At 44.3% G+C, this 24,716-nt stretch overlaps 1 protein-coding gene across 10 annotated transcripts in view; it reads right to left on the reverse strand.

Annotated features, from left to right (window-relative positions):
* The window catches only part of LOC122562395 (unconventional myosin-XVIIIb-like), a 416,560-nt gene that overhangs the window by 310,045 nt on the left and 81,799 nt on the right, over positions 1-24,716 (reverse strand). For all 10 annotated transcript variants that reach the window (XM_087999921.1, XM_087999916.1, XM_087999915.1 and 7 more), the window contains 3 exons: positions 13,483-13,583; positions 5,895-5,958; positions 1,907-2,051 (listed from right to left, as the gene is read on the reverse strand). In XM_087999921.1, the coding sequence (XP_087856047.1) occupies positions 1,907-2,051; positions 5,895-5,958; positions 13,483-13,583 (310 nt within the window). The remainder of the gene's footprint in view (positions 1-1,906; positions 2,052-5,894; positions 5,959-13,482; positions 13,584-24,716) is intronic.

Here is a 24,716-nt window from a genome sequence, read left to right on the forward strand (position 1 = left end):
CCTAGATGCTGCCTGACCTGCTGCGCTTTTCCAGCAACACATTTTCAACATATTATAAAAATCTGGGCTCTTGTTGGGTCACATACCTTGAGGTTTATTTGCAACACTATTTACTTAGACAATAGCAATTTCACAGACTTACGCACACAGCATGGATTGCTCTATCCTTACTGACATGACATGACACATATGTAACCCAACTGAATGCATTGACTCCATTACACCGAAAATGCCTGAAGGCGAGGGACCTTCTTAGCACTGGAATGTCACATCATGATGTCGTTTAACTGTCTTAAAGGTACAGGGTCGTCTAGTCTGGAATCTGTGTCACAATAGATCACTCCACTAATACTCATGATTTTATCATTCAGGTGGAAGCAGTTAATAATTCTACAGGAGACATCACAAATGACTCAGGAAAGAAGAACCTTATCTGAGCCACAGATACCAAAGCTGTATTTACTCCAGTTACTTGAAGTGCTGCCCTGTGAGTTATAACTGATTATCCAATCAGAACACGTAGCTGTCACAAACAACATGTAACTGGTACTTGGGAGAAGAGAAGAAGCTAATCAGACAAAAAATACAATGTTTGCATTCAGTTTATATACTGTAGTTAGGTTTTGAATGGGTGTTGTCCTCCCCCTGCGCACTACATGACAGACTGTGGATAGCCTCTGAGAAAAGGAAGAAAACTTTCAATCAGAGATTAATTAAGTCAAATGTGATTTGATCTACACATAATTGGGATTGTAAACTATCAACGTGGCACAGTTGCTCAGTGGTTAGCTCTGCTGCCTCACAGCACCAGGGACCCAGGTTTGATTCCAGCCTCGGGCAACTGTGTCCAATTTGCACATTCTGCCTCTGCGTGGGCTTTCTCCGTGTGCTCTGGTTTCCTCCCACAGGCAGTGTGGATTTTCTAGCATTCAAGTTCAGAGGATAAGAGAGAAGCAAATTAGGCCTTTATTTCAAAGGGCATGCAGTATCAAAGCTGGGAGATCGTGCTAAAACTATACAAGTCGGCCCACATCAGGGATATGTAAAGGGCTTTTGTCCCCTTATTTAAGGAAATAAATTATTGCATTGGAGGTGGCCCAAAGTAGTTTCATTCGGTTGAGACATGAAGGGATTGTCTCATGAGCAGAGACTGTGTCCGTACTCCCAGAGGTGTAGAGGAATGAGGGGAGGCCTTATCAAAACAGCTAAGATTCTTAAGAGGCTTGAAACTGTAGCTATGCAGAGGTAGTTTTCCCTTGTGGGAGAGTCTAGTGCCAGACAGCATCATCTCAGAATAAGGAGTCATACATTTAAAACAGAGATAAGGAGGAATCTCTTCTCTCAGAGAGTAGTGAATCTGTAGAAGTCTTTACCTCAGAGGGCTGTCAAAGTTGGGTCGTTATATTCAAGGCTGAGATTTTTAATCAGTGAGGGAATCAAGGGATTATGAGGAAAAGGCTGGAAAGTGGAGTTGAGGATTATCAGATCAGCCATGATCTCCATTGAAAGATGGAGCAGAGACGACGGGCTGAATGGCCTAATTCTGTTCCTGTATCTTCTGGGTCTTATGGGATTTCCACAATTTGCTTTTGCAACTAATGCTTCAAATTTTGTTTTCACAACTTAAAAAAGTAAACCTCTTGATCTACACTCCAGATATGAGTCTGATAATGCCAGAAGCTCTCAATAAAACCACTTGGAAATTATGGGAAAGTTCAAAAGTAGGTTAAGGTCTTCCTCCAGAGCTACACCCTGTCTGTATGGCATTATCTTTACATGCCCCACCCTGTCTGGATGGCATTAACTTTATATGCCCCACCCTGTCTGGATGGCATTATCTTTATATGCCCCACCCTGTCTGGATGGCTTTACCTATATATGCCCCGCCCTGTCTGGATGGCATTACCTTTACATGCCCCAGCAGCTCCAAGGTGGTAGATGGCTGCCAGTACGTGCCAAATGGCCATTTGCTCTTGTGCTGTGAATCCCAGTGTCTCCATCGCTGCCTGTAGTCTGCTAAATGCTGAGGATGCTCTCTGCCTCTCCTCTCCCTGAAGCGTAAGAAAGTGAACATCATTATCGTCATCGCATGAAATCAAATACCTGCTCGGAGATCACAATTTTAAGAATCTTTGCAATTCTCCTCATTATGAACAATAGATATGAATAAACATGAATAATAGAAAAGCACTTTAGAGTCATAGAGTCATACAGGTGTACAGCACTGAAACAGACTCTTCGGTCCAACTCGTCCATGCCAACGAGATGTCCCAACCTAATCTAGCCCCATCTGCCAGCACTTGGCCCATATCCCTCTAAATCCTTCCTATTCATATACCCATCCAGATACCTATTAAATGCTGCAATTGTACCGGCCTCCACCACTTCTATACACGTACCACCCTTTGCACGAAAAAGTTGTCCCTTAGGTGTCTTTTATATCTTTCCCCTCTCACCCTATGCCCTCTAGTTCCGGACTCCCCCACCCCAGGGAAAAGACTTTGTCTATTTATCCTATCCATGCCCCTCATAATTTTATAAACCTCTATAAGGTCACCCATCAGCCTTCGATGTTCCAGGGAATTCAGTCCCAGCGTGTTCAGCCTCTCCTTATAGTTCAAAGCCTCCAGCCCTGGCAACATCGTTGTAAGTCTTTTTTGAACGCTTTCAAGTTTCACAACATCTTTCTGATAGGAAGGAGACCAGAATTGCACACAATATTCCAACAGTGGCCTAACCAATGTCCTGTACAGCCACAACATGACCTCCCAACTCCTGTACTCAGTACTCTGACCAATAAAGGAAAGCATACCAAACGCCCTCTTCACTGTCCTATCTACCTGCGACTCCACTTTCAAGGAGCTATGAACCTGCACTCCAAGGTCTCTTTGTTCACCAACACTCCCTAGGACCTTACCATTAAGTGTATAAGTCCTGCTAAGATTTGCTTTCCCAAAATGCAACACCTCACATTTATCTAAATTAAACTCCATCTGCCACTTCTCACCCCACTGGCCCATCTGATCAAGATTCCATTGTAATCTGAGGTAATCTTCTTCGCTGTCCCACTACACCTCCAATTTTGGTGTCATCTGCAAACTTACTAATTATATCTCTGAAAAGTAGAGGACTCAGCACTGATCTTTGTGGCACTCCACTGGTCACAGGCCTCCAGTCTGAAAAACAACTCTCCACCACCACCCTCTGTCTTCTACCTTTGAGCCAGTTCTGTATCCAAATGTCTAGCTCTCCCTGTATTCCGTGAGATCTAACCTTGCTAATCAGTCTCCCATGGGGAACCTTGTTGAACGCCTTCCTGAAGTCCAAATAGATCACATCTACCACTCTGCCCTCATTAATCCTCTTTGTTATTTCTTCAAAAAACTCAACCAAGTTTGTGAGACATGATTTCCCACGTACAAAGCCATGTTGACTATCCCTAATCAGCCCTTGCCTTTCCAAATATATGTACATCCTTCCCTCAGGATTCCCTCCAACAACTTGCCCATCACTGACGTCAAGCTCACTGGTCTATAGTTCCCTGGCTTGTCCTTACCACCCTTCTTAAATCATGGCACTACGTTAGCCAACCTCCAGTCTTCTGGCACCTCACCTGTGACAATTGATGATACAAATATGTCAGCAAGGGGCCCAGCAATCACATCTCTAGCTTCCCACAGAGTTATAGGGTACGCCTGATTAGGTCCTGGGGATTTATCCACCCTTATGTGTTTCAAGGCATCCAGCACTTCCTCCTCTGTAATATGGATATTTTTCAAGATGTCACCATCTATTTCCCTGCATTCTATATCTTTCATGTCCTCCTCCACAGTAAACACTGATGTAAAATATTTATTTGGTATCTTCCCCATCTCTTGTGGCTCCACACAAAGGCTGTCTTGCTGATCTTTGAGGGGCCCTATTCGCTCCCTATTACCCTTTTGTCCTTATTGTATTTGTAAAAACCCTTTTGATTCTCCTTAACCCTATTTGCCAGAGCTATCTCATATCCCCTTTTTGCCCTCCTGATTTCCCTCATAAGTATATTCCTCCTATCTTTATACTCTTCTAAGGATTCACTCGATGTCTACACCTGACATATACTTCCTTCTTTTTTTCACGAAACCCTCAATTTCTCTAGTCATCCAACATCCTCTACACCTACCAACCTTTCCTTTCACTGTAACTCCTTCATTTACAGACTGTTCTTATACAATGTACTGGGTTTCTGTAATGCAGCTTTCTAGTCCATTATTCTAACTTCATTTCTCAAACCCAGATGGCAGGGGACTGCTAATACCAGTGTCACTTCATTATGTTATTACTTTCATTAAAGGTAAAAGGATTCAGCAGCTATCTCAGTCTGCAGTTGTATGACTGACATGTGGCTCATCAGCCCCCTGTAGACCACCCAGAAAGGATGGACAGCCTGTTCACTGAGGCTGAATGTAGACTTGCATTCACAACACTCTGGGTTCCCTCTGGACTTAGTATTTGAGCTGCAGCCAGCACAGACAATGGATTCTTCCATTTGTTATTATCTTGTTAAAGGTTTCCTCCCTTGCCAAGACCCATAATGCTTATCAATAGAAAAGTCAAGGATGAGGAAAAGCCAGTTGGCCTGATTAAACTCCTTTTGCTGTCTCTTTTTTATCATATTTAACATTCATTCAGCTGTCATGCCTTGGATTGGTGTAGCTGCAATAGCATTGAAGGAACTATCCAGGGCAAAGCAACCCCATGTGACACACACCTCTAACATTCCCTCCTTTTACCATTGGTGCACAGGGTGCCCCACCTATGAGCTGCATTGGCACAACACTCCTCCAGCAGCATCGTCCAAATTTACTACACTACCACCCAGAAGGATGAGGGCAGCAGATACATGGGAACACCACCCCCACGGGTTCCCCTCCAAGCCATTCACCACCCTGACCAGCAAACACATCACTGTTCCTTCACTATCAATGGGTCAACATCCTAGAATTCTCCCCCTGACAGCATTGTGGGTGTAGCAGTTAAACAAAATGAATCACTACCCCCTTCGCTGGAGTAATTAGGGACAGGGTAGTCCCTATATTATATATAGTCTTGCCAATGACTGGACCAGTTCAGGAAGCTGCCTTTTCAGGGTGCAGTTAGGGAATGGGCAATTAATGGTGGTTTTGCCGGTGAGACCCACATCCTGTAAAACAAGACACGTCAACACTGACAATATTATAGGATGAATACGTAATTCCTCTCTCAATAAATTAGACAAGCATCTTGTTCCCCATGGAATATTAGATTAGATTAGATTACTTACAGTGTGGAAACAGGCCCTTCGGCCCAACAAGTCCACACCGCCCCGCATTTACCCCGCATGGCCAAGTTACCTGACCTGCACATCTTTGCACTGTGGGAGGAAACCGGTTCACCCGGAGGAAACCCACGCAGACATGGGGAGAACGTGCAAACTCCACACAGTCAGTCGCCTGAGGTGGGAATTGAACCCGGGTCTCTGGCGCTGTGAGGCAGCAGTGCTAACCACTGTGCCACCGTGCCGCCCATAATGAATATCTTTAATGAATATTTTGAAGGGGATTATAATGAGGAGCATTCGGAGTTTTCCCATCTAAAGAGATGAAGTTTCAAAGGGTAAGATCAAAATTGCAACGTAAAATATATGGGGCTCATGATCAACTGGAAATAAACATACTGCAGAGTGAAATGTCTTCCTCAGCGCCATGAGGGTTTCCTGACTGTGCCCTTCACATTGTGGTGCCTGGCACCGTTGTTATGTACCCCTGCCCGAACCATAACCAGGCCTCTGGTACATGTCTGCCACATGCATTAGAAAAACCCACCATCAGCTGCTTCCTCTGAACCACAACACAGTCCTCAGCTTCGCTTACCTTTGCCAATGGTAAAATTCCAAATATCTGACTGTCTGCCATCTGGTGCAAATGCAGCTCAGTCCTGTTAAAGAAAACAGAGCGCACAATCAGTGATGTGGTTACTGCCCACAGAACCAGGGGCATCAATGCCAAACATCCACCCACTTCAGCAGGTCTGTCTGATAAATGACCTTAAAGCTAATTCAATTCATTCGATTCAATTCATGACAAGCTCAGCCAAAGCCACTTGATTGCCCAAGTCCACTTCCATCTACTGGAGTATTGGTGCAGGAAGTAGAAAAGCAACAACAATAGCCTGCATTTAATTAGCACCTTTAACATTGTAAAACACATTTGCAATTTGCTTGACAGGAGCGTGACTAAGTATAATTTTACACCGAGTTGCATAAGGTGACCTTAGGGCAGATGCCACAAAGTCACGGAATTGTTACAGCACTAACAGAGGCCATTTGGCCCATCATACCTGCAATGGCTCTTCAATTGAGCTTCATTACCCAGAGCTAATCTCCTGCTTTCTCCCCACACTCTTGCAAACAATCATCCAATGCCTCTTGAATGTCTCAGTTGAACCTCTCTCCCCCACATTTCGAGACCCTGACGATGCACGGTGTGATAGAGGTTTTTTCTCACATCACCCTGGCTTCATTCTCACATCACTTTGAATCTGTGTCCTCTCACTCTTGTTCCTTCTACCAGCAAGAAGAGCTTCTCCCTATCTACTCTCTGCAGTCCTCTCATGATTTTGAAAAACCTACCTACAAATGAAAGTGAAAGGAATGTCTTTCAGGCAGAAGGAGAGGTGGAGATGTTTCAGGAGGGAATTACTGACCTCAGGTTCAGGCACGTGTGGGCACAACTGCCAACAGTGGAGCAACAGGCCAGAGATCTCCCAGAGTTGTGGGGCTGGAGGAGATTACAGCGATATGAGGCCAGAGGGGGATTTGAAAACGAGGATGAGAATTTTAAAATCCAGGCATGGATTGACCAGAAGCCAATGTGTGTGAGGAAGTGCAAGGAATGATGGGTGAATTGGATCTGGTGTGAAAGAACAACAGGCAGCAGAGTTGATGACAGCCTCAAGTTGAATGGCAGAGGGTGGAAGATCCAATGACAGTTCTGAAGTCACAGAAAGGTCAGACTGGGTAAAGATGGCTGATAGCTTTGCTGAACGACATTACTATCCCAGCTGGATTTTTATAACAAACCAGTCATTTTGTGACCATTATTAAACAAGTGTAATGCTCTATTTCAGATGCACTCAATCCAAGCTGGAAATTCAACTCATTAGCAGTCTAATCTTGCAGCATATTTGCTTTGTATAATGATCCTCCTGAACAAGGATACCGTCATAACCTAGAACTATCTCAGCAATCCTTTACTGTTTCAGCTTGGACCTACCTCTTGAGATGGAAAAACGAATTTAAACACCAGTGATACTTGAAAATGAACACAGTGGTTGTACTGGAATAAGCAAATGCTATTCGCAAGTTCTTCTGGTTCCTCACAGCTCGAATAGGGCAACATTTCCAGAAAGCAGCTGACCAATACCCCTTCATGGATGGTTAGGGGTGGACAGTCGTTGGTAGCCTTGCCAGCTACATCCAGAGACCATCGACATCAGACAAAGGAAGTTTGTGGAGGGTAGAATGTGGGATGCTGGGTAACAGGGCACTGTATGAGGGTTACAGCAGCTGTTGAACTGGTACAGGATGGAGTTGGGTGCGACTCTTGGTGACGTTATAATCAAGAGGTGGGTAGCCAGTTATGGAGTCAAAAATGACACCAACATTGTAAAAGGTTTGATTCGGCCTCAGAGAGGCATCAAACATTGTACCTTGAATTGCCTTTTCTTTAGGAGGGGGGATGGGAGGTGGGATATGGTGAGAGATGGCCATGTCAGAAACTGGGGAAGGGTAGGGAATGACTGTAAACTATACAATGAGACGTGGGTGTGGGACATAGGCACCAGGAGTGACACCAAACATCCCAATTAGGAATTGACAACAGGGGCAATATATTGAAGGGATTTGTTTGCAATATTCTCTGTGTATTTAAATAAAGAGGAATATATAGAGATAATTTTGACCTGTGTGTGTTTCTGTGTTTTTAAATAAAGTGTGTAGAAATAATTTTGATCTGCACGTGATTAAACAAAGAGAAAGGTGCAGAAATAATTTTGATTGTAAGTATAACACAAATCAAAGCAGCAACTCACGAGCTCAGCCTGTCATATTCCCCATTCAGTTCATCATAAGAATGAAGTTCTTATTTCTGCTAGTGCTGCCTCATACTGCCACCTGGTGGTCTATCATTATACAATCTTATCTTTCCCTTTCAGAATATAAGCAACATTTAGGGCTCCATTGCAATTTCACACTCAAAACATAAACAAGCATACATCAACAAATGACTCGAGTGGAAACACAATCAGAGATTTAATAAAATTGCACGTATATAGCTCCTTTCATGACCTAAGGAGATCTCAAAGTGCTTTACAGTCATTGTTGTCATGTCGGATATATTGTGTGAGGCAAGCTGAAGCTCCACCCATTCTTCAGTGCATGGAACATTAAGTCTTCATATCATAGAATCCCTACAGTGCAGAAGCAGATCATTTGACCCATTGAGTTCACAACAACCTTTGGAAGAGCATCCCCCCATAGCTACCCTACAACCCTCCATTCCCCATGGCTATCCCACCTGGACACGATAGCCAATCTACCTAGCCTGTTCATCCCTGCACACTACAGGCAATTTAGCATAGCCATGCAACCTAACCTGCACATCTTTGGACTGCAGGGGAAACTGGAGCAAACCCAGAGGAAACTGATGGGAGAATGTGCAAACTCCACACAGACAGTTGCCCCTGAGGGTAGAATTGAACCCGGGTTCCTGGTGCTGTGAAGCAGCAGTGCTAACCACTGAGCTACCATGCTGCCTTGTTGTAATCAAGAGCAGGTAGCTGTTGAACAGCAAGTAGGTGAACGTGGCTTCTCAACCTCTAGTTAGCAATAGTCAATCTGCCTGAGAGTTAGTGGAACACATATACAGTTACTGAGCTGTCATTAAACTGACCTGGTTCATTCAGATAAGAGCGTCTTCTGCAGAGATTTATCGTGAACCATTCCCCGCCATTACTGAACAGCAGTAATGACAATATTGGACTAGCAGGATGACAATATTGTTGTGGTGCATAAGGATGTCATTTGGCCCAATGTGTCTGTACTAGAAGGAAGATTTGTGGTTGGTTCTGAAGCCTCACAACAGAACATAACAAGAAACCCAGAAATCAATAACCTGTATCCTGAGATTGTAACTCTTGTTTCTAGACTCTCCAACCATCCTGCTTCACCTCAGTCTGTCAAGCAGTGTTAGAATTTTAGGCATTTCAATCAAATAATCTCTCTTCATCTTTCCAAACTCTATTGAATACAGGCCCAATCAAACCAATCTCTCCTCATAGGTCAGTCCTGCCATCCCTGGTATAAGCCTAGTGATCACTCTCTCTTTGCTCAATACGTGACTCTCTCAGGCAGGGAGACTAAAATCCCACACAGTACTGCAGGTGGGGTCTCAACAAGGCCCTGTATAGCTGCAGTAAGACTCATATTCTTTCAATGAAGACCAATATACCATTTGCCTTCCTGAAAGCAATAATTGTGTGCTGTCAGTTTTTGACAACTTCGGTTGAACATGACCATATCTGTTGAAACATAGTCATACCCTGTGTAAACATAGCTGAAAATGTGTTGCTGGAACAGCGCAGCAGGTCAGGCAGCATCCAGGGAACAGGAGAATCAACGTTTCGGGCATAAGCCCTTCTTCAGGATTCCTGAAGAAGGGCTTATGCCCGAAACGTCGATTCTCCTGTTCCCTGGATGCTGCCTGACCTGCTGCGCTTTTCCAGCAACACATTTTCAGCTCTGATCTCCGGCATCTGCAGACCTCACTTTCTCCTGTGTAAACATAGTCATACCTGTATAAACTTGGCCATACCAATGTAAACATAGTCATACCTGTCCATACACCGACTATTACTGTCCATACACCTACTGCTACTGTCTATATACCAACTGTTACTGTCCATACACCCAATGTTACCATCCTTACACCTACTGTTACTGTCCATACAACTACCGTTACTGTAGATAAACCAACTGTTACTGTTCATACACCTACTGTTACTGCCCAAACATCGATTGTTACGGTCCATATACTTACCATTACTGTCCATACGCCTAACGTTCCTGTCCATACACCTAATGTTACTGTCTATACACGTACTGTTACTGTTCGTATACCTACTGTTACTGTCCATACACCTACCATTACTGTCTATACACCTACTGTTACTGTTCGTATACCTACCGTTACTGTCCACACTCCTCCCATTACTGTCTATACACCCATTGTTACTGTCCGTACACCTACCATTACTGTCTATACACATACTGTTACTGTTCGTATACCTACCATTACTGTCTGTACTCCTCCGATTACTGTCTATACACCCACTATTACTGCCCGTACACCCACTGTTACTGTCCGTACACCTACTGTTACTGTCTATACACCTACTGTTACTGTCCATATACCCATTGTTACTGTCCGTACACCTACCATTACTGTCTATACACATTCTGTTACTGTTCGTATACCTACCGTTACTGTCTGTACTCCTCCGATTACTGTCTATACACCCACTATTACTGGCCGTTCACCCACTGTTACTGTCCGTACACCTACTGTTACTGTCCATATACCCACTGTTACTGTCCATACACCTACCGTTACTGTCTATACATCTACTGTTACGGTCCATACACCTACTGTTACTGCCCACACACTCACCGTTACTGTCTGTATACCTACTGTTACTGTCCGTACACCTACTGTTACTGTCCATACACCCACTGTTACTGTCCATACACCTACCGTTACTGTTCGTATACCCACTGGTACTGTCTATACACCTACTGTTACTGTCTATACACCTACTGTTACTGTCCGTATACTTACCATTCCTGTCCAAACACCTAACATTCCTGTCCATACAGCTACCATTCCTGTCCATATACTCACTGTTACTGTCCATACACCTACCATTACTGTCCATACATCTACCGTTACTGTCCGTATACCCACTGTTACTGTCTATACACCTACTGTTACTGTCCATACACTTACCGTTACTGTCTGTACACCTACTGTTACTGTCCATACACCTACCGTTACTGTCCATGTACCTACTGTTACTGTCCATACATCTACTGTTACTGTCTATACACCTACTGTTACTGTCCATACACGTACCGTTACTGTCTGTACACCTGTTACTGTCCATACATCTACTGTTACTGTCCATGTACCTACTGTTACTGTCCATACATCTACTGTTACTGTCTATACACCTACTGTTACTGTCCATATACCTACTGTTACTGTCCATACATCTACTGTTACTGTCTATACACCTACTGTTACTGTCCATGTACCTACTGTTACTGTCCATACACGTACCGTTACTGTCCATACACCTACCGTTACTGTCCATGTACCTACTGTTACTGTCCATACATCTACTGTTACTGTCTATACACCTACTGTTACTGTCCATATACCTACTGTTACTGTCCATACATCTACTGTTACTGTCTATACACCTACTGTTACTGTCCATGTACCTACTGTTACTGTCCATACACGTACCGTTACTGTCCATACACCTACCGTTACTGTCCATGTACCTACTGTTACTGTCCATACATCTACTGTTACTGTCTATACACCTACTGTTACTGTCCATGTACCTACTGTTACTGTCCATACACCTACCGTTTCTGTCCGTACACCTACTGTTACTGTCCATACACCTACCGTTTCTGTCCGTACACCTACTGTTACTGTCCATACACCTACTGTTACTGTCCGTATACCCACTGTTACTGTCCATATACCTACTGTTACTGTCCACACATCTACGTTACTGTCCATACACCTACTGGTACTGTCTATATACCTACTGTTACTGTCCATACACCTACCATTACTGTCCATATACCTACTGTTACTGTCCATATGCCTACCATTACTGTCCATACACCTACTGTTACTGTCCATACACTTACCGTTACTGTCTGTACACCTACTGTTACTGTCCATACATCTACTGTTACAATAGACAATAGACAATAGGTGCAGGAGTAGGCCATTCAGCCCTTCGAGCCTGCACCGCCATTCAATATAATCATGGCTGATCATTCCTAATCAGTATCCTGTTCCTGCCTTATCTCCATAACCCTTGATTCCACTATCTTTGAGAGCTCTATCCAACTCCTTCTTAAATGAATCCAGAGAGTGGCCCTCCAATGCCACTGTTACTGTCTATACACCTACTGTTACTGTCCATATACTTACCGTTACTGTCTGTACACCTACTGTTACTGTCCATACACCTACCATTACTGTCCATATACCTACTGTTACTGTCCATACACCTACCATTACTGTCCATATACCTACTGTTACTGTCCATACACCTACCATTACTGTCCATATACCTACTGTTACTGTCCATACACCTACCATTACTGTCCATATACCTACTGTTACTGTCTATACACCTACTGTTACTGTCCATACACCTACCATTACTGTCCATACATCTATTGTTACTGTCCATACACCTACCATTACTGCCCATACATCTACTGTTACTGTCTATACATCTACTGTTACTGTCCATACACTTACCGTTACTGTCTGTACACCTACTGTTACTGTCCATACATCTACTGTTACTGTCTATACATCTACTGTTACTGTCTACACATCTACTGTTACTGTCCATACACTTACCGTTACTGTCTGTACACCTACTGTTACTGTCCATACATCTACTGTTACTGTCTATACATCTACTGTTACTGTCTACACATCTACTGTTACTGTCCATACACTTACCGTTACTGTTTATACACCTACCATTACTGTCTGTACACCTACTGTTACTGTCTATTCACCTACTGTTACTGTCCATATACCTACTGTTACTGTCCATACACTTACCGTTACTGTCTGTACACCTACTGTTACTGTCCATACATCTACTGTTACTGTCCATACACTTACCGTTACTGTTTATACACCTACCATTACTGTCTGTACACCTACTGTTACTGTCTATTCACCTACTGTTACTGTCCATATACCTACTGTTACTGTCCATACACTTACCGTTACTGTCTGTACACCTACTGTTACTGTCCATACATCTACTGTTCCTGTCCATAATCCCACTGTTACTGTCCATACACCTACCATTACTGTCTATACACCTACTGTTACTATCCTTACACCTACAATTACTGTCTATACACCTATCATTTCTGTACATACACATACTGTTACTATCCGTACACATACCCTTACTGTTTATACACCTACTGTTACTGTCTATACACCTACCAATACTGTCTATAGACCTACTGTTACTGTCCATACACCTACCATTACTGTCTATACACCTACAGAGAGCGGGCTCAGTGCATTCTGTACAAGTTCCCGAGTCAAACTGACACTCTACCTGAGAGATCGATCCAAGCCAGCCAGCATCTGGTAGAAGACATTAAACGATCCCTCACCATTTGGTTGCTGTTGGACATGAATTCGCTCCAGTAGCATTGTCTGAAAAAAAAATTCCAAGAAAATTGTAAAATGGAGTATATGCGCATCTGTTTCTGTGCGTGTGTGTGTGGTGTTGAATGTTGGGCATTAATTTGTGTATGTGTGTGTATCTGAGATTGTAGATTCCTTCATCAAGTGAATGTGTTTTTCTGCAGACGTTTCATCACCTCACTAGGTGACATCGTCAGTGTGCCTCTGGTGAAGCACTGATGGTCTGTCCCACCTGGTATTTATGTGTCTCTGTTTTCCAGTACATCCAGTTATGTATCTGAGTGGTTTGTATATGGGGTCCAGTTCAATAAGTTTATGGATTGAGTTCCGGTTGGAGTGCCATGCTTCAAGCCTGTGTGCGTTTGCATGTGTGTGTGAGAGAGAGAGTATTGGTGGGTGTGAGTATTGAGATGTGCATGAGCATTGGGTTGTGCATGGATATTGGGATGTTTGTGCGTATTGAAAGGTGTGTGAGTATTAGAGGGTGAATGCGTATTGGAGAGTGTGTGAGTATTGGAGGATGTGTGCGTATTGGGGTGTGTGTGAGTAGACTTAGATTAGATTAGATTAGACTTACAGTGTGGAAACAGGCCCTTCGGCCCAACAAGTCCACACCGACCCGCCGAAGCGCAACCCACCCATACCCCTATATTTACCCCTTTACCTAACACTAAGGGCAATTTAGCATGGCCAATTCACCTGACCTGCACATCTTTGGACTGTGGGAGGAAACCGGAGCACCCGGAGGGGACCCACGCAGACACGGGGAGAACGTGCAAACTCCACACAGTCAGTCGCCTGAGGCGGGAATTGAACCCGGGTCTCTGGTGCTGTGAGGCAGCAGTGCTAACCACTGTGCCACCGTGCCGCCCCCAATTAGTATTAGGATGTTTGTGAGTATTGGGGCGTGTAAGCATTGGGGAGAGTGTGAAATCTGGGGGGGGGGCAATCAAATTTGGGGCATGTGAATATTGGGATGTGTATGGGTTTTGTGGTGTTTGTGAATATTGGGGGGTGTGTGAATATTGGTGTGTGTGTGTGAGTATTGGAATGTGTGTAAGTATTGGGATGTGTGTGAATATTGGGGTGTGTGAGAGTATTGGGGTGTGTGTGAGTATTGGGGTGTGTGTGAATATTGGGGTGTGTGAGAGTATTGGGGTGTGTGTGAGTATTGGGGTGTGTGTGAATATTGGGGTGTGTGAGAGTATTGGGGTGTGTGTGAATATTGGGGAGTGTGAGAGTATTGGGGTGTGTGTGAATATTGGGGTGTGTGTGAATGTTGGGGTGTGTGTGAATATTGGGGTGTGTGAGAGTATTGGGGTGTGTGTGAATATTGGGGTGTGTGTGAATGTTGGGATGTGTGTGAATGTTGGGGTATGTGTGAATATTGGGGTGTGTGAGAGTATTGGGGTGTGTGTGAATATTGGGGTGTGTGTGAATGTTGGGATGTGTGTGAATGTTGGGGTGCGTGAGAGTATTGGGGTGTGTGTGAATATTGGGGTGTGTGTGAATGTTCGGGTGTGTGAGAGTATTGGGGTGTGTGTGAGTACTGGGGTGTGCATATGAGAATTAGAGTGTGTGACAGTATTAGGGTATGTGTGAGTACTGGACTGTGAGAGTGTTGGAGTGGGTATGAATATTGGGGCATGTATGAGTATTGGTGTGTGCGTGTAGTATCAGCGTGTGTGAGTATTGAGGTGTGCGTGAGTATTGGCATATATGAGTAATGGGGTGGGTATGTGTATTGGTGTGTGTGTGAGTATTGGGGTGCGTGTGAGTATTGGGGTGTTTGTGTGAGTATTGGAGCGTGCAAAAGTATTGGGGGGGTGTGAGTATTGGGGTGTGCATGAGTATTGAGGTGGGAGAATATTGGGGTGTGGGTGATTATTGGGGTGTGTGTGACTATTGGCATGTGTGAGTATTGGAGTGTGTGTGAGCATTGGGGTGCGTGTGAGTATTTCGGTGTGTGTGAGTATTGGAGCGTGCAAGAGTATTCAGGTGTGTGTGAGTATTGAGGTGTGAGAGTATTGGGGTATGGGTGAGTATTGGCATGCGTAAGTATTGGCATGTGCGAGTATTGGGGTGTGTGTGAGTATTGGGGTGAGTGTGAGAATTGAGGTGTTTGTGAGTATTGGGGTGTGTGTGAAATTTGGGGTGTGTGTGAGTGTAATGGGGTGTGTGTGAATGTTGGGGTGTTTGTGAGTATTAGGGTGTGTGTGAGTATTGGGAGGATGAAATTTGGGGTGTGTGTTGAAATTTGGGATGTGTGAATATTGGGGTTTGTGTGAGTATTGAGGTGTGTGCGAATATTGGGGCATATTTGAATATTGGGGTATGTGAAAGTATTAGAATGTGTGTGTCTTTGTATGTGTGAGAGAATATTGGTGGATGTGAGTATTGGGGTGTGCGAGTATTGGAGTATGTGTGAGTATTGGGGGGGTGTGAGTATTGGGGTGTGTGAGAGTATTGGTGTGTGCATGTGTTTGGAGAGTGATAGAGTATTGGGGTGTGTGAGTATTGGGGTGTGTGAGTATTGGGGTGTGTGTGAGTATTGGGGTGTGTGAGAGTATTGGAGTGTGTGAGTATTGGAGCGTGTGAGTATTGGGGTGTGTGAGTATTGGGGTATGCGAATATTGGGGGGGGTGTGAGTATTGGGGTGTGTGAGTATTGGGGTGGTGTGAGTATTGGGGGGGGGTGTGAGTATTGGGGTGTGTGAGTATTGGGGCGTGTGAGTATTGGGGTGTGTGAGTATTGGGGGGTGTGTGAATATTGGAGTGTGTGTGAGTATTGGGATGTGTGTAAGTATTGGGATGTGTGTGAATATTGGGGTTTGTGTGAATATTGGGGTATGTGTGAATATTGGGGTTTGTGTGAATATTGGGGGGTGTGTGACTATTGGGTTGTGTGTGAGATTATTAGAGTGAGTGTGTGTGTGTTTGTGTGTATTGGTGGGTGTGAGTGTTGACGTGTGCATGTGTATAGGACAGTGTGTGAGCATTGGTGTGTGCATGAGTATTGAGGTGTGTGTGAGTATTGGGGGGTGTGTGAGTATTGTGGTGGGTGTGAGTATTGGGGTGTGTGAGAGTATTGGGGGATGTGTGAGTATTGTGGTGGGTGTGAGTATTGGGGTATGTGTGAGTACTGGACTGTGAGAGTGTTGGAGTGGGTATGAATATTGGGGCATGTATGAGTATTGGTGTGTGCGTGTAGTATCAGCGTGTGTGAGTATTGAGGTGTGCGTGAGTATTGGCATATATGAGTAATGGGGTGTGTATGTGTATTGGTGTGTGTGTGAGTATTGGGGTGCGTGTGAGTATTGGGGTGTTTGTGTGAGTATTGGAGCGTGCAAAAGTATTGGGGGGGTGTGAGTATTGGGGTGTGCATGAGTATTGAGGTGTGAGAATATTGGGGTGTGGGTGATTATTGGGGTGTGTGTGACTATTGGCATGTGTGAGTATTGGAGTGTGTGTGAGCATTGGGGTGCGTGTGAGTATTTCGGTGTGTGTGAGTATTGGAGCATGCAAGAGTATTCAGGTGTGTGTGAGTATTGAGGTGTGAGAGTATTGGGGTATGGGTGAGTATTGGCATGCGTAAGTATTGGCATGTGCGAGTATTGGGGTGTGTGTGAGTATTGGGGTGAGTGTGAGAATTGAGGTGTTTGTGAGTATTGGGGTGTGTGTGAAATTTGGGGTGTGTGTGAGTGTAATGGAGTGTGTGTGAATGTTGGGGTGTTTGTGAGTATTAGGGTGTGTGTGAGTATTGGGAGGATGAAATTTGGGGTGTGTGTTGAAATTTGGGATGTGTGAATATTGGGGTTTGTGTGAGTATTGAGGTGTGTGCGAATATTGGGGCATATTTGAATATTGGGGTGTGTGAGAGTATTAGAGTGTGTGTGTCTTTGTATGTGTGAGAGAATATTGGTGGATGTGAGTGTTGGGGTGTGCGAGTATTGGAGTGTGTGTGAGTATTGGGGGGGTGTGAGTATTGGGGTGTGTGAGAGTATTGGTGTGTGCATGAGTTTGGAGAGTGATAGAGTATTGAGGTGTGTGAGTATTGGGGTGTGTGTGAGTATTGGGGTGTGTGAGAGTATTGGAGTGTGTGAGTATTGGAGCATGTGAGTATTGGGGTGTGTGTGAGTATTGGGGTGTGTGAGTATTGGGGGGGTGAGTATTGGGGGGGTGAGTATTGGGGCGTGTGAGTATTGGTGTGTGTGAGTATTGGGGGGTGTGTGAATATTGGAGTGTGTGTGAGTATTGGGATGTGTGTAAGTATTGGGATGTGTGTTAGTATTGGGGTTTGTGTGAGTATTGGGGTATGTGTGAATGTAGGAGGAGAGTGTGAGTATTGGGGTGTGTGAGAGTATTGGGTTGTGTTTGAGAGTATTAATTTGTGTGTGAGAGTATTGGGGCATGTGTGAATTTTGTGTGTGTGAGTCTTGGCGTGTGTGTTAGCATTGCCGTGTGCAAGTATTGGGATTTATGTGAAAGTGTAGGTGTGGGTATGAATATTGGTGTGTGAGGGTATTAGGGTGTGTGTTAGTATTAGGGTGTGTGAGAGTATTGGTGTGTGCATGAGTATTGGAGAGTGCTAGAGTATTGGGATGTGTGAATATTTGGGTGTGTGAGTATTGGGGTGTGTGTGAGTATTGGGAAGTGTGAGAGCATTGGGGTGTGTGTGAGTATTGGGCTGTGTGTGAAATTTGGGGATGTGTGAGTGTAGTGGGGTGTGTGTGAATGTTGGGGTGTTTGTGAGTATTAGGGTGTGTGTGAGGATCGGGAGGATGAAATTTGGGGGGTGTGTTGAAATTTGGGATGTGTGAATATTGGGGTTTGTGTGAGTAATGGATTGTATGTAAATATTGGGGGTGTGAATATTGGGGTTTGTGTGAGTATTGAGGTGTGTGCGAATATTGGGGCATATTTGAATATTGAGGTGTGTGAGAGTATTAGAGTGTGTGTGTCTTTGTATGTGTGAGAGAATATTGGTGGGTGTGAGTATTGGGGTGTGCGAGTATTGGGGTGTGCGTGAGTATTAGCATGTGTGAGTATTGGGGTGTGTGTGAGTATTGGGGTGTGTGAGAGTATTGGTGTGTGCATGAGTTTGGAGAGTGATAGAATATTGTGTGTGTGAGTATTGGGGTGTGTGTGAGTATTGAGGTGTGTGTGAGTATTAGAATGTGTGAGCATTGGAGCGTGTGAGTATTGGGGTGTGTGAGTATTGGTGTATGCAAATATTGGGGGGGGTGAGTATTGGGATGTGTGTGAGTATTGGGGTGTGTGAGTATTGGGGTGTGTGAGTATTGGGGTGTGTGAGTATTGGGGTGTGTGAGTATTGGGGCGTGTGAGTATTGGGGTGTGTGAGTATTGGGGGGGTGTGAATATTGGAGTGTGTGTGAGTATTGCGGTTTGTGTGAATATTGGGGTTTGTGTGAATATTGGGGTGTGTGTGAATATTTAAGCATATGTGGATATTGGGTTGTGTGTGAGAGTATTAGAGTGAATGTGTGTGTGTTTGTATGTGTGTGTGTGAGTATTGGTGGTTATGAGTGTTGACGTGTGCATGTGTATAGGAGAGTGTGTGAGTATTGGGGTGTGTGTGAGTATTGAGGTGTGTGTGAGTATTGGGGTGTGTGTGAATATTGGGGTGTGTGTAAGTATTGGGATGTGTGTGAATATTGGGGTTTGTGTGAGTATTGGGGTATGTGTGAATATTGGGGTGTGTGTGAATATTGGAGTGTGTGTAAGTATTGGGATGTGTGTGAATATTGGGGTTTGTGTGAGTATTGGGGTGTGTGTGAATATTGGAGTGTGTGTGAGTATTGGGGTGTGTGTGAGTATTGGAGTGTGTGTGAGTATTGGGGTGTGTGTGAATATTGGGGTGTGTGTGAATATTGGAGTGTGTGTAAGTATTGGGATGTGTGTGAATATTGGGGTTTGTGTGAGTATTGGGGTATGTGTGAATATTGGGGTTTGTGTGAATATTGGAGTGTGTGTGAATATTTAGGCATATGTGAATATTGGATTGTGTGTGAGAGTATTAGAGTGAGTGTGTGTGTGAGTATTGGTGGGTGTGCGTGTTGACGTGTGCATGTGTATAGGAGAGTGTGTGAGTATTGGGGTGTGTGAGAGTATTGAGGTGTGCGTTAGTTTTGGGATGTGTGTGAATATTGCGATGTGTGAGCGTATTGAGGTGCACGTGAGTATTGGGTGGGCATGAGCATTAGAGAGTGTGAGAGTATTGGGGTGTGAGTGAGTATTGGTGTGTGCATGAGTATTGGAGAGTGGGAGAGTATTGGGGTGTGCAAGAGTATGAGGATGTGCAAGAGTATTGGGGCGTGTGTTAGTTTTGGGATGTGTGTGAATATTGCGATGTGTAAGAGTATTGGGGTGTGTGTGAGTATTGGGATGTTTGTGAGTATTGGGGTTTGTGTGAGAGTATTGGCGTGTGCATGAATATTGAGCTGTATTTGAGTATTGGGGTATGTGTGAAAGTTGGGGTGTGTGTGAGTAATGGGGCATGTGTGAATATTGGGGTGTGTGTAAGTATTTGGATATGTGTGAAGATTGGGGCATGTGAATATTGGGGTGTGTGTGAGTATTGGGGGGTGTGTGAACATTGGGGCATATGTGAATATTGGGTTGTGTGTGAGAGTATTAGAGTGAGTGTGTGTGTGTGTTTGTATGTGTGAGTATTGGTGGGTGTGAGTGTTGACGTGTGCATGTGTATAGGAGAGTGTGTAAGCATTGGTGTGTGCATGAGTATTGAGTATTGGGGTATGTGTGAGTATTGGGGTGTGTGAGAGTATTGGTGTGTGCATGTGTATTGGAGAGTATTGGGGTGTGTGAGTATTTGGGTGTGTGTGAGTATTGGGGTGTGCATGAGTATTGGAGAGTGCTAGAGTATTGGGGTATGTGAGTATTGGGGTGTGTGAGTACTGGGGTGTGTGAGTATTGGAGGGGTGAGCATTGGGGTGTGTGAGTATCGGGGGGGTGTGAATATTGGAGTGTGTGCGAGTATTGGGATGTGTGTAAGTATTGGGATGTGTGTGAGTATTAGGGTTTGTGTGAATATTGGGGTTTGTGTGAGTGTTGGGGTGTGTGTGAATATTGGGGTGTGCGTGAATATTGGGGTGTGTGTGAATATTGGGCTTTGTGTGAGTATTGGGGTGTGTGTGAATATTGGGGTCTGTGTGAATATTGGGGTCTGTGTGAATATTGGGGTCTGTGTGAATATTGGGGTGTATGTGAATATTGGAGTGTGTGTGAGTATTGGGATGTGTGTGAAGATTGGGGCATGTGTATATCGAGGTTTGTATGAGTATTGGGGTGTGTGAATATTGGGGTAAATGTGAATATTGGAGTGTGTGTGAGTATTGGGATGTGTGTGAAGATTGGGACATGTGAATATTGGGGTTTGTGTGAGTATTGGGGGGGGTGAACATTGGGGTTTGTGTGAATATTGGGTTGTGTGTGAGAGTATTAGAGTGAGTGTGTGTGCGTTTGTGTGTGTGTGAGTATTGGTGGGTGTGAGTGTTGACATGTGCATGTGTATTGGAGAGTGTGTGAGCATTGGTGTGTGCATGAGTATTGAGGTGTGTGTGAGTATTGGGGTATATGTGAGTATGAGGATGTGCAAAAGTATTTGTGTGTGTGTTAATTTTGGGATGCGTGTGAATACTGCGATGTGTGAGAGTGTTGAGGAGCGTGTGAGTATTGGGGGTGTGTGTGAGTATTGGGGTGTGCATGAGTATTGGAGAGTGGGAGAGTATTGGGGTGTGTGTGAGTATTGGTGTGCGCATGAGTATTGGAGAGTAGGAGAGTATTGAGGGGGTGTGAGTATTGGAGTATGCATGAGTATTGGAGAGTGGGAGAGTATTGGGGTGTGCAAGAGTATTAGGATGTGCAAGAGTATTGGGGCATGTGTTAGTTTTGGGATGTGTGTGAATATTGCAGTGTGTAAGAGTATTGGGGGTGTGTGTGAGTATTGGGATGTTTGTGAGTGTTGGGGTTTGTGTGAGAGTATTGGCATGTGCGTGAATAATGAGGTGTATTTGAGTATTGGGGTGTGTGTGAAAGTTGGGGTATGTGTGAGTAGTGGAGCGTGTGTGAATATTGGGGTGTTTGTGAGTATTGGGGTGCATGAGGGCATTGGGAGAGTGTGAAATTTGAGGGAGAGGGTTAAATTTGAGGTGTGTGGATATTGGGATGTATACGAATATTGTGGTGTGTGTGGATATTGGGGCGTGTGTGAATATTGGGGTGTTTGTGAGTATTGGGGTGCATGAGGGCATTGGGAGAGTGTGAAATTTGAGGGGGAGGGTTAAATTTGAGGTGTGTGGATATTGGGATGTATACGAATATTGTGGTGTGTGTGGATATTGGGGTGTGTGTGAATATTGGGGGGGGTGTGTGAGTATTGGAATGTGTGTAAGTATTGGGATGTGTGTGAATATTGAGGTGTGTGAGAGTACTGGGGTGTGTGTGAATATCGGGGCATGTGTGAATATTGGGGTGTGTGTGAGAGTACTAGAGTGTGTGTGTGTGTGTGAGAATTAGAGTGTGTGACATTATTGGGGTGTGTGTGAGTACTGGGGTGTGTGTGAATATTGGGGCATATGTGAATATTGGGGTGTGTGTGAGAGTACAAGAGAGTATGTGTGAGAATTAGAGTGTGTGACATTATTGGGGTGTGTGTGAGTACTGGACTGTGAGACTGTTGGAGTGGGTGTGAATATTGGGGCATGTGTGTGTATTGGGGTGTGTGTTAGTGTCAGCGTGTATGAGTATTGGGGTTTGTGCTAATACTGGGGCATGTGTGAATGTTGGGGTGTGTGTGAGTATTGGTGTGTGTGTGAATACTGGGTGGGGTGTGAATACTGAGGTTTATATGAGTATTGGGGTGTGTGTGTATTGGGGCATGTGTGACTATTGGGGGGGATGTGTATTGGTGCATGTATGAGAGTATTGGGGTGTGTGAGAGTATTGGGGTATGTGAGAGTATTGGAGTGTGAGAATATCGGGGGGGGTGTGAGAGTATTCCGTTGTTTGTGAGAGTATTGGTGTGTGTGTGTGTGTGAATATTGAAGTCAGTGAATACTGGAGTGTGCGAGTATTGGGGTGTGTTTAAGAATTGGGGTGTGTGAGTTTTGGGACGGGTGTGAGTATTGGAGTGGGTGTGAATATGGGGGGTGAGTATTAGGGTTTGAGTGAGTATTGGGGTATGTGAGAGTATTGGAGTTTGAGTGAGTATTGGGGTGTGTATAAGTATTGGGGGGGGTATTTTGGGGCAGGTGTGAGTATTCAAGTGGGTGTGAATATGGGGGGGGGGGGGGGGGGGGGGGGGAGTATTGGGGTTTGAGTGAGTATTGGGGTGTGTATGAATATTGGGCCATGTGTGAGTTTTGGGGTTAGTGTGAGTATTGGGGGGTGTGTGAGAATATTGGCATGTGTGTGAATATTGTTGTGTGTGAGTATTGGGCTTTGTGTGAGAGCATTGGTGTGTGTGTGAATTTTGTGTGTGTGAGTTTTGGGGAGTGTGTGAATATTGGGGTGTGTGAATATTGGGATGTGTGAGCGTATTGGGAAGCATGTGAGAGTATTCGGGTATGTGTGAGTGTATTGGGTTGTATGTGAGAGTATTGGTGTGTGTGCATTTTGTGTATGAGAGTTTTGGGGGGGTGTGAGTGTTAAGGTATGTGAGTATTGGGGGAGTGCGAATATTGGGGTGTGAATATTGGGGTATGTGAGAGTATTGGTGTGGGTGTGAATATCAGGGCATGTTGAATATTGGGATGTGTGAGTATTGGGGTGCGTGAAAACATTGTGGTGTGTGAGATTATTGGGGTATTTGTGAGAGTATTGGAGTGTCTGTGAGTATTGGGGTGTGTGGGAGTATTGAGGTGTGTGAGTATTGAGGTGTGTGTGCATATTGGTGTGTGTGTGAGTATTGGGGTTTGTGTGAGTATTGGGGCGTGTGTGAATATTGGGGTGTGTGAGAGTATTGGTTTGTGTGAGAGAGTACTGGTGTGTGTGTGCGTATTGGTGTGTGTGAGAGTATTGGTGTGTGAGTATTGGGGTGTGTATTAGTATTGCCATGTGTGAGTATTAGCGCATGTGTGAATGTAGGAGGAGGGTGTGAGTATTGGGGTGTGTGAGATTATATTGGGTTGTGTTTGAGAGTATTAATTTGTGTGTGAGAGTATTGGGGCATGTGTGAATTTTGTGTGTGTGAGTCTTGGCGTGTGTGTTAGTATTGCCGTGTGCAAGTATTGGGGTTTATGTGAAAGTGTAGGTGTGGGTATGAATATTGGTGTGTGAGAGTATTGGGGTGTGTGTTAGTATTGGGTTGTGTGTGAGAGTATGGCATGTGTGTGAATTTTGTGTGTGAAAGTATTGGGGTGTGTGTGAGAGTATTGGGGTGTGTGAGAGACTATTTGGGGTGTGTGTGAGAGTATTGGGGTGTGTGTGAATATTGGCGTGAATGTTGTTGTTTTGTGTGCATGTGTGTGTGTGTGCGTGTGTGTGCATGTGTGTGTCTGTGTGTGTGTCTGTGTGTGTGTCTGTGTTGATGTATGTGTAGCACAATGCTATGCAGTAGGACATGATCATGTTCAGTAACATCATAACTTCAGAATGTCAATTATTTCATTGTTGGTGGAGAGGAGAGGATAAATTGACATTCTCCGTGTGAGATTTTTGAACAATTAGCTCGAGCTGTAAATGCCTTTGTCAAAAGCCAGTAAGTAAGATGGGTTTGTACCATCTCAATGCAGGCGATGCATAAATCACAGATGTGAATTGTGTATTGATTGTGTGTAAGTGCATGCAGATGGTAGCTATTCACAGGGGGTTTACCTTCACCCATTTAAAGAGACATTTATTGAAATCGTGATTTAGCTGAGTTAGGAATATGCTTGTAATATTTAACACTAAATAAATATAAAAGCAAAAACTGGTTTCAGTAATATCTTTCATCAACTAGTTTTCCAGACTAGAATGATAAAGGGGAAAAAATATTTTGTATCGAAAAGAGACAGAGTTCACAATGTGATTTCAGAAACCAAGTCCCCTCTCCTTCTTCACCCCACCTCCCCAGGAGTGGCAATGACAAATCATTCAAAATTTCAGTGGAATGCAGCAATAG

Source organism: Chiloscyllium plagiosum, unplaced genomic scaffold, assembly GCF_037043375.1.
Source record: "Chiloscyllium plagiosum isolate Xiang-an unplaced genomic scaffold, Cpla_swu_hap1 HiC_scaffold_24, whole genome shotgun sequence".
Taxonomy (NCBI): Eukaryota; Metazoa; Chordata; class Chondrichthyes; order Orectolobiformes; family Hemiscylliidae; genus Chiloscyllium; species Chiloscyllium plagiosum.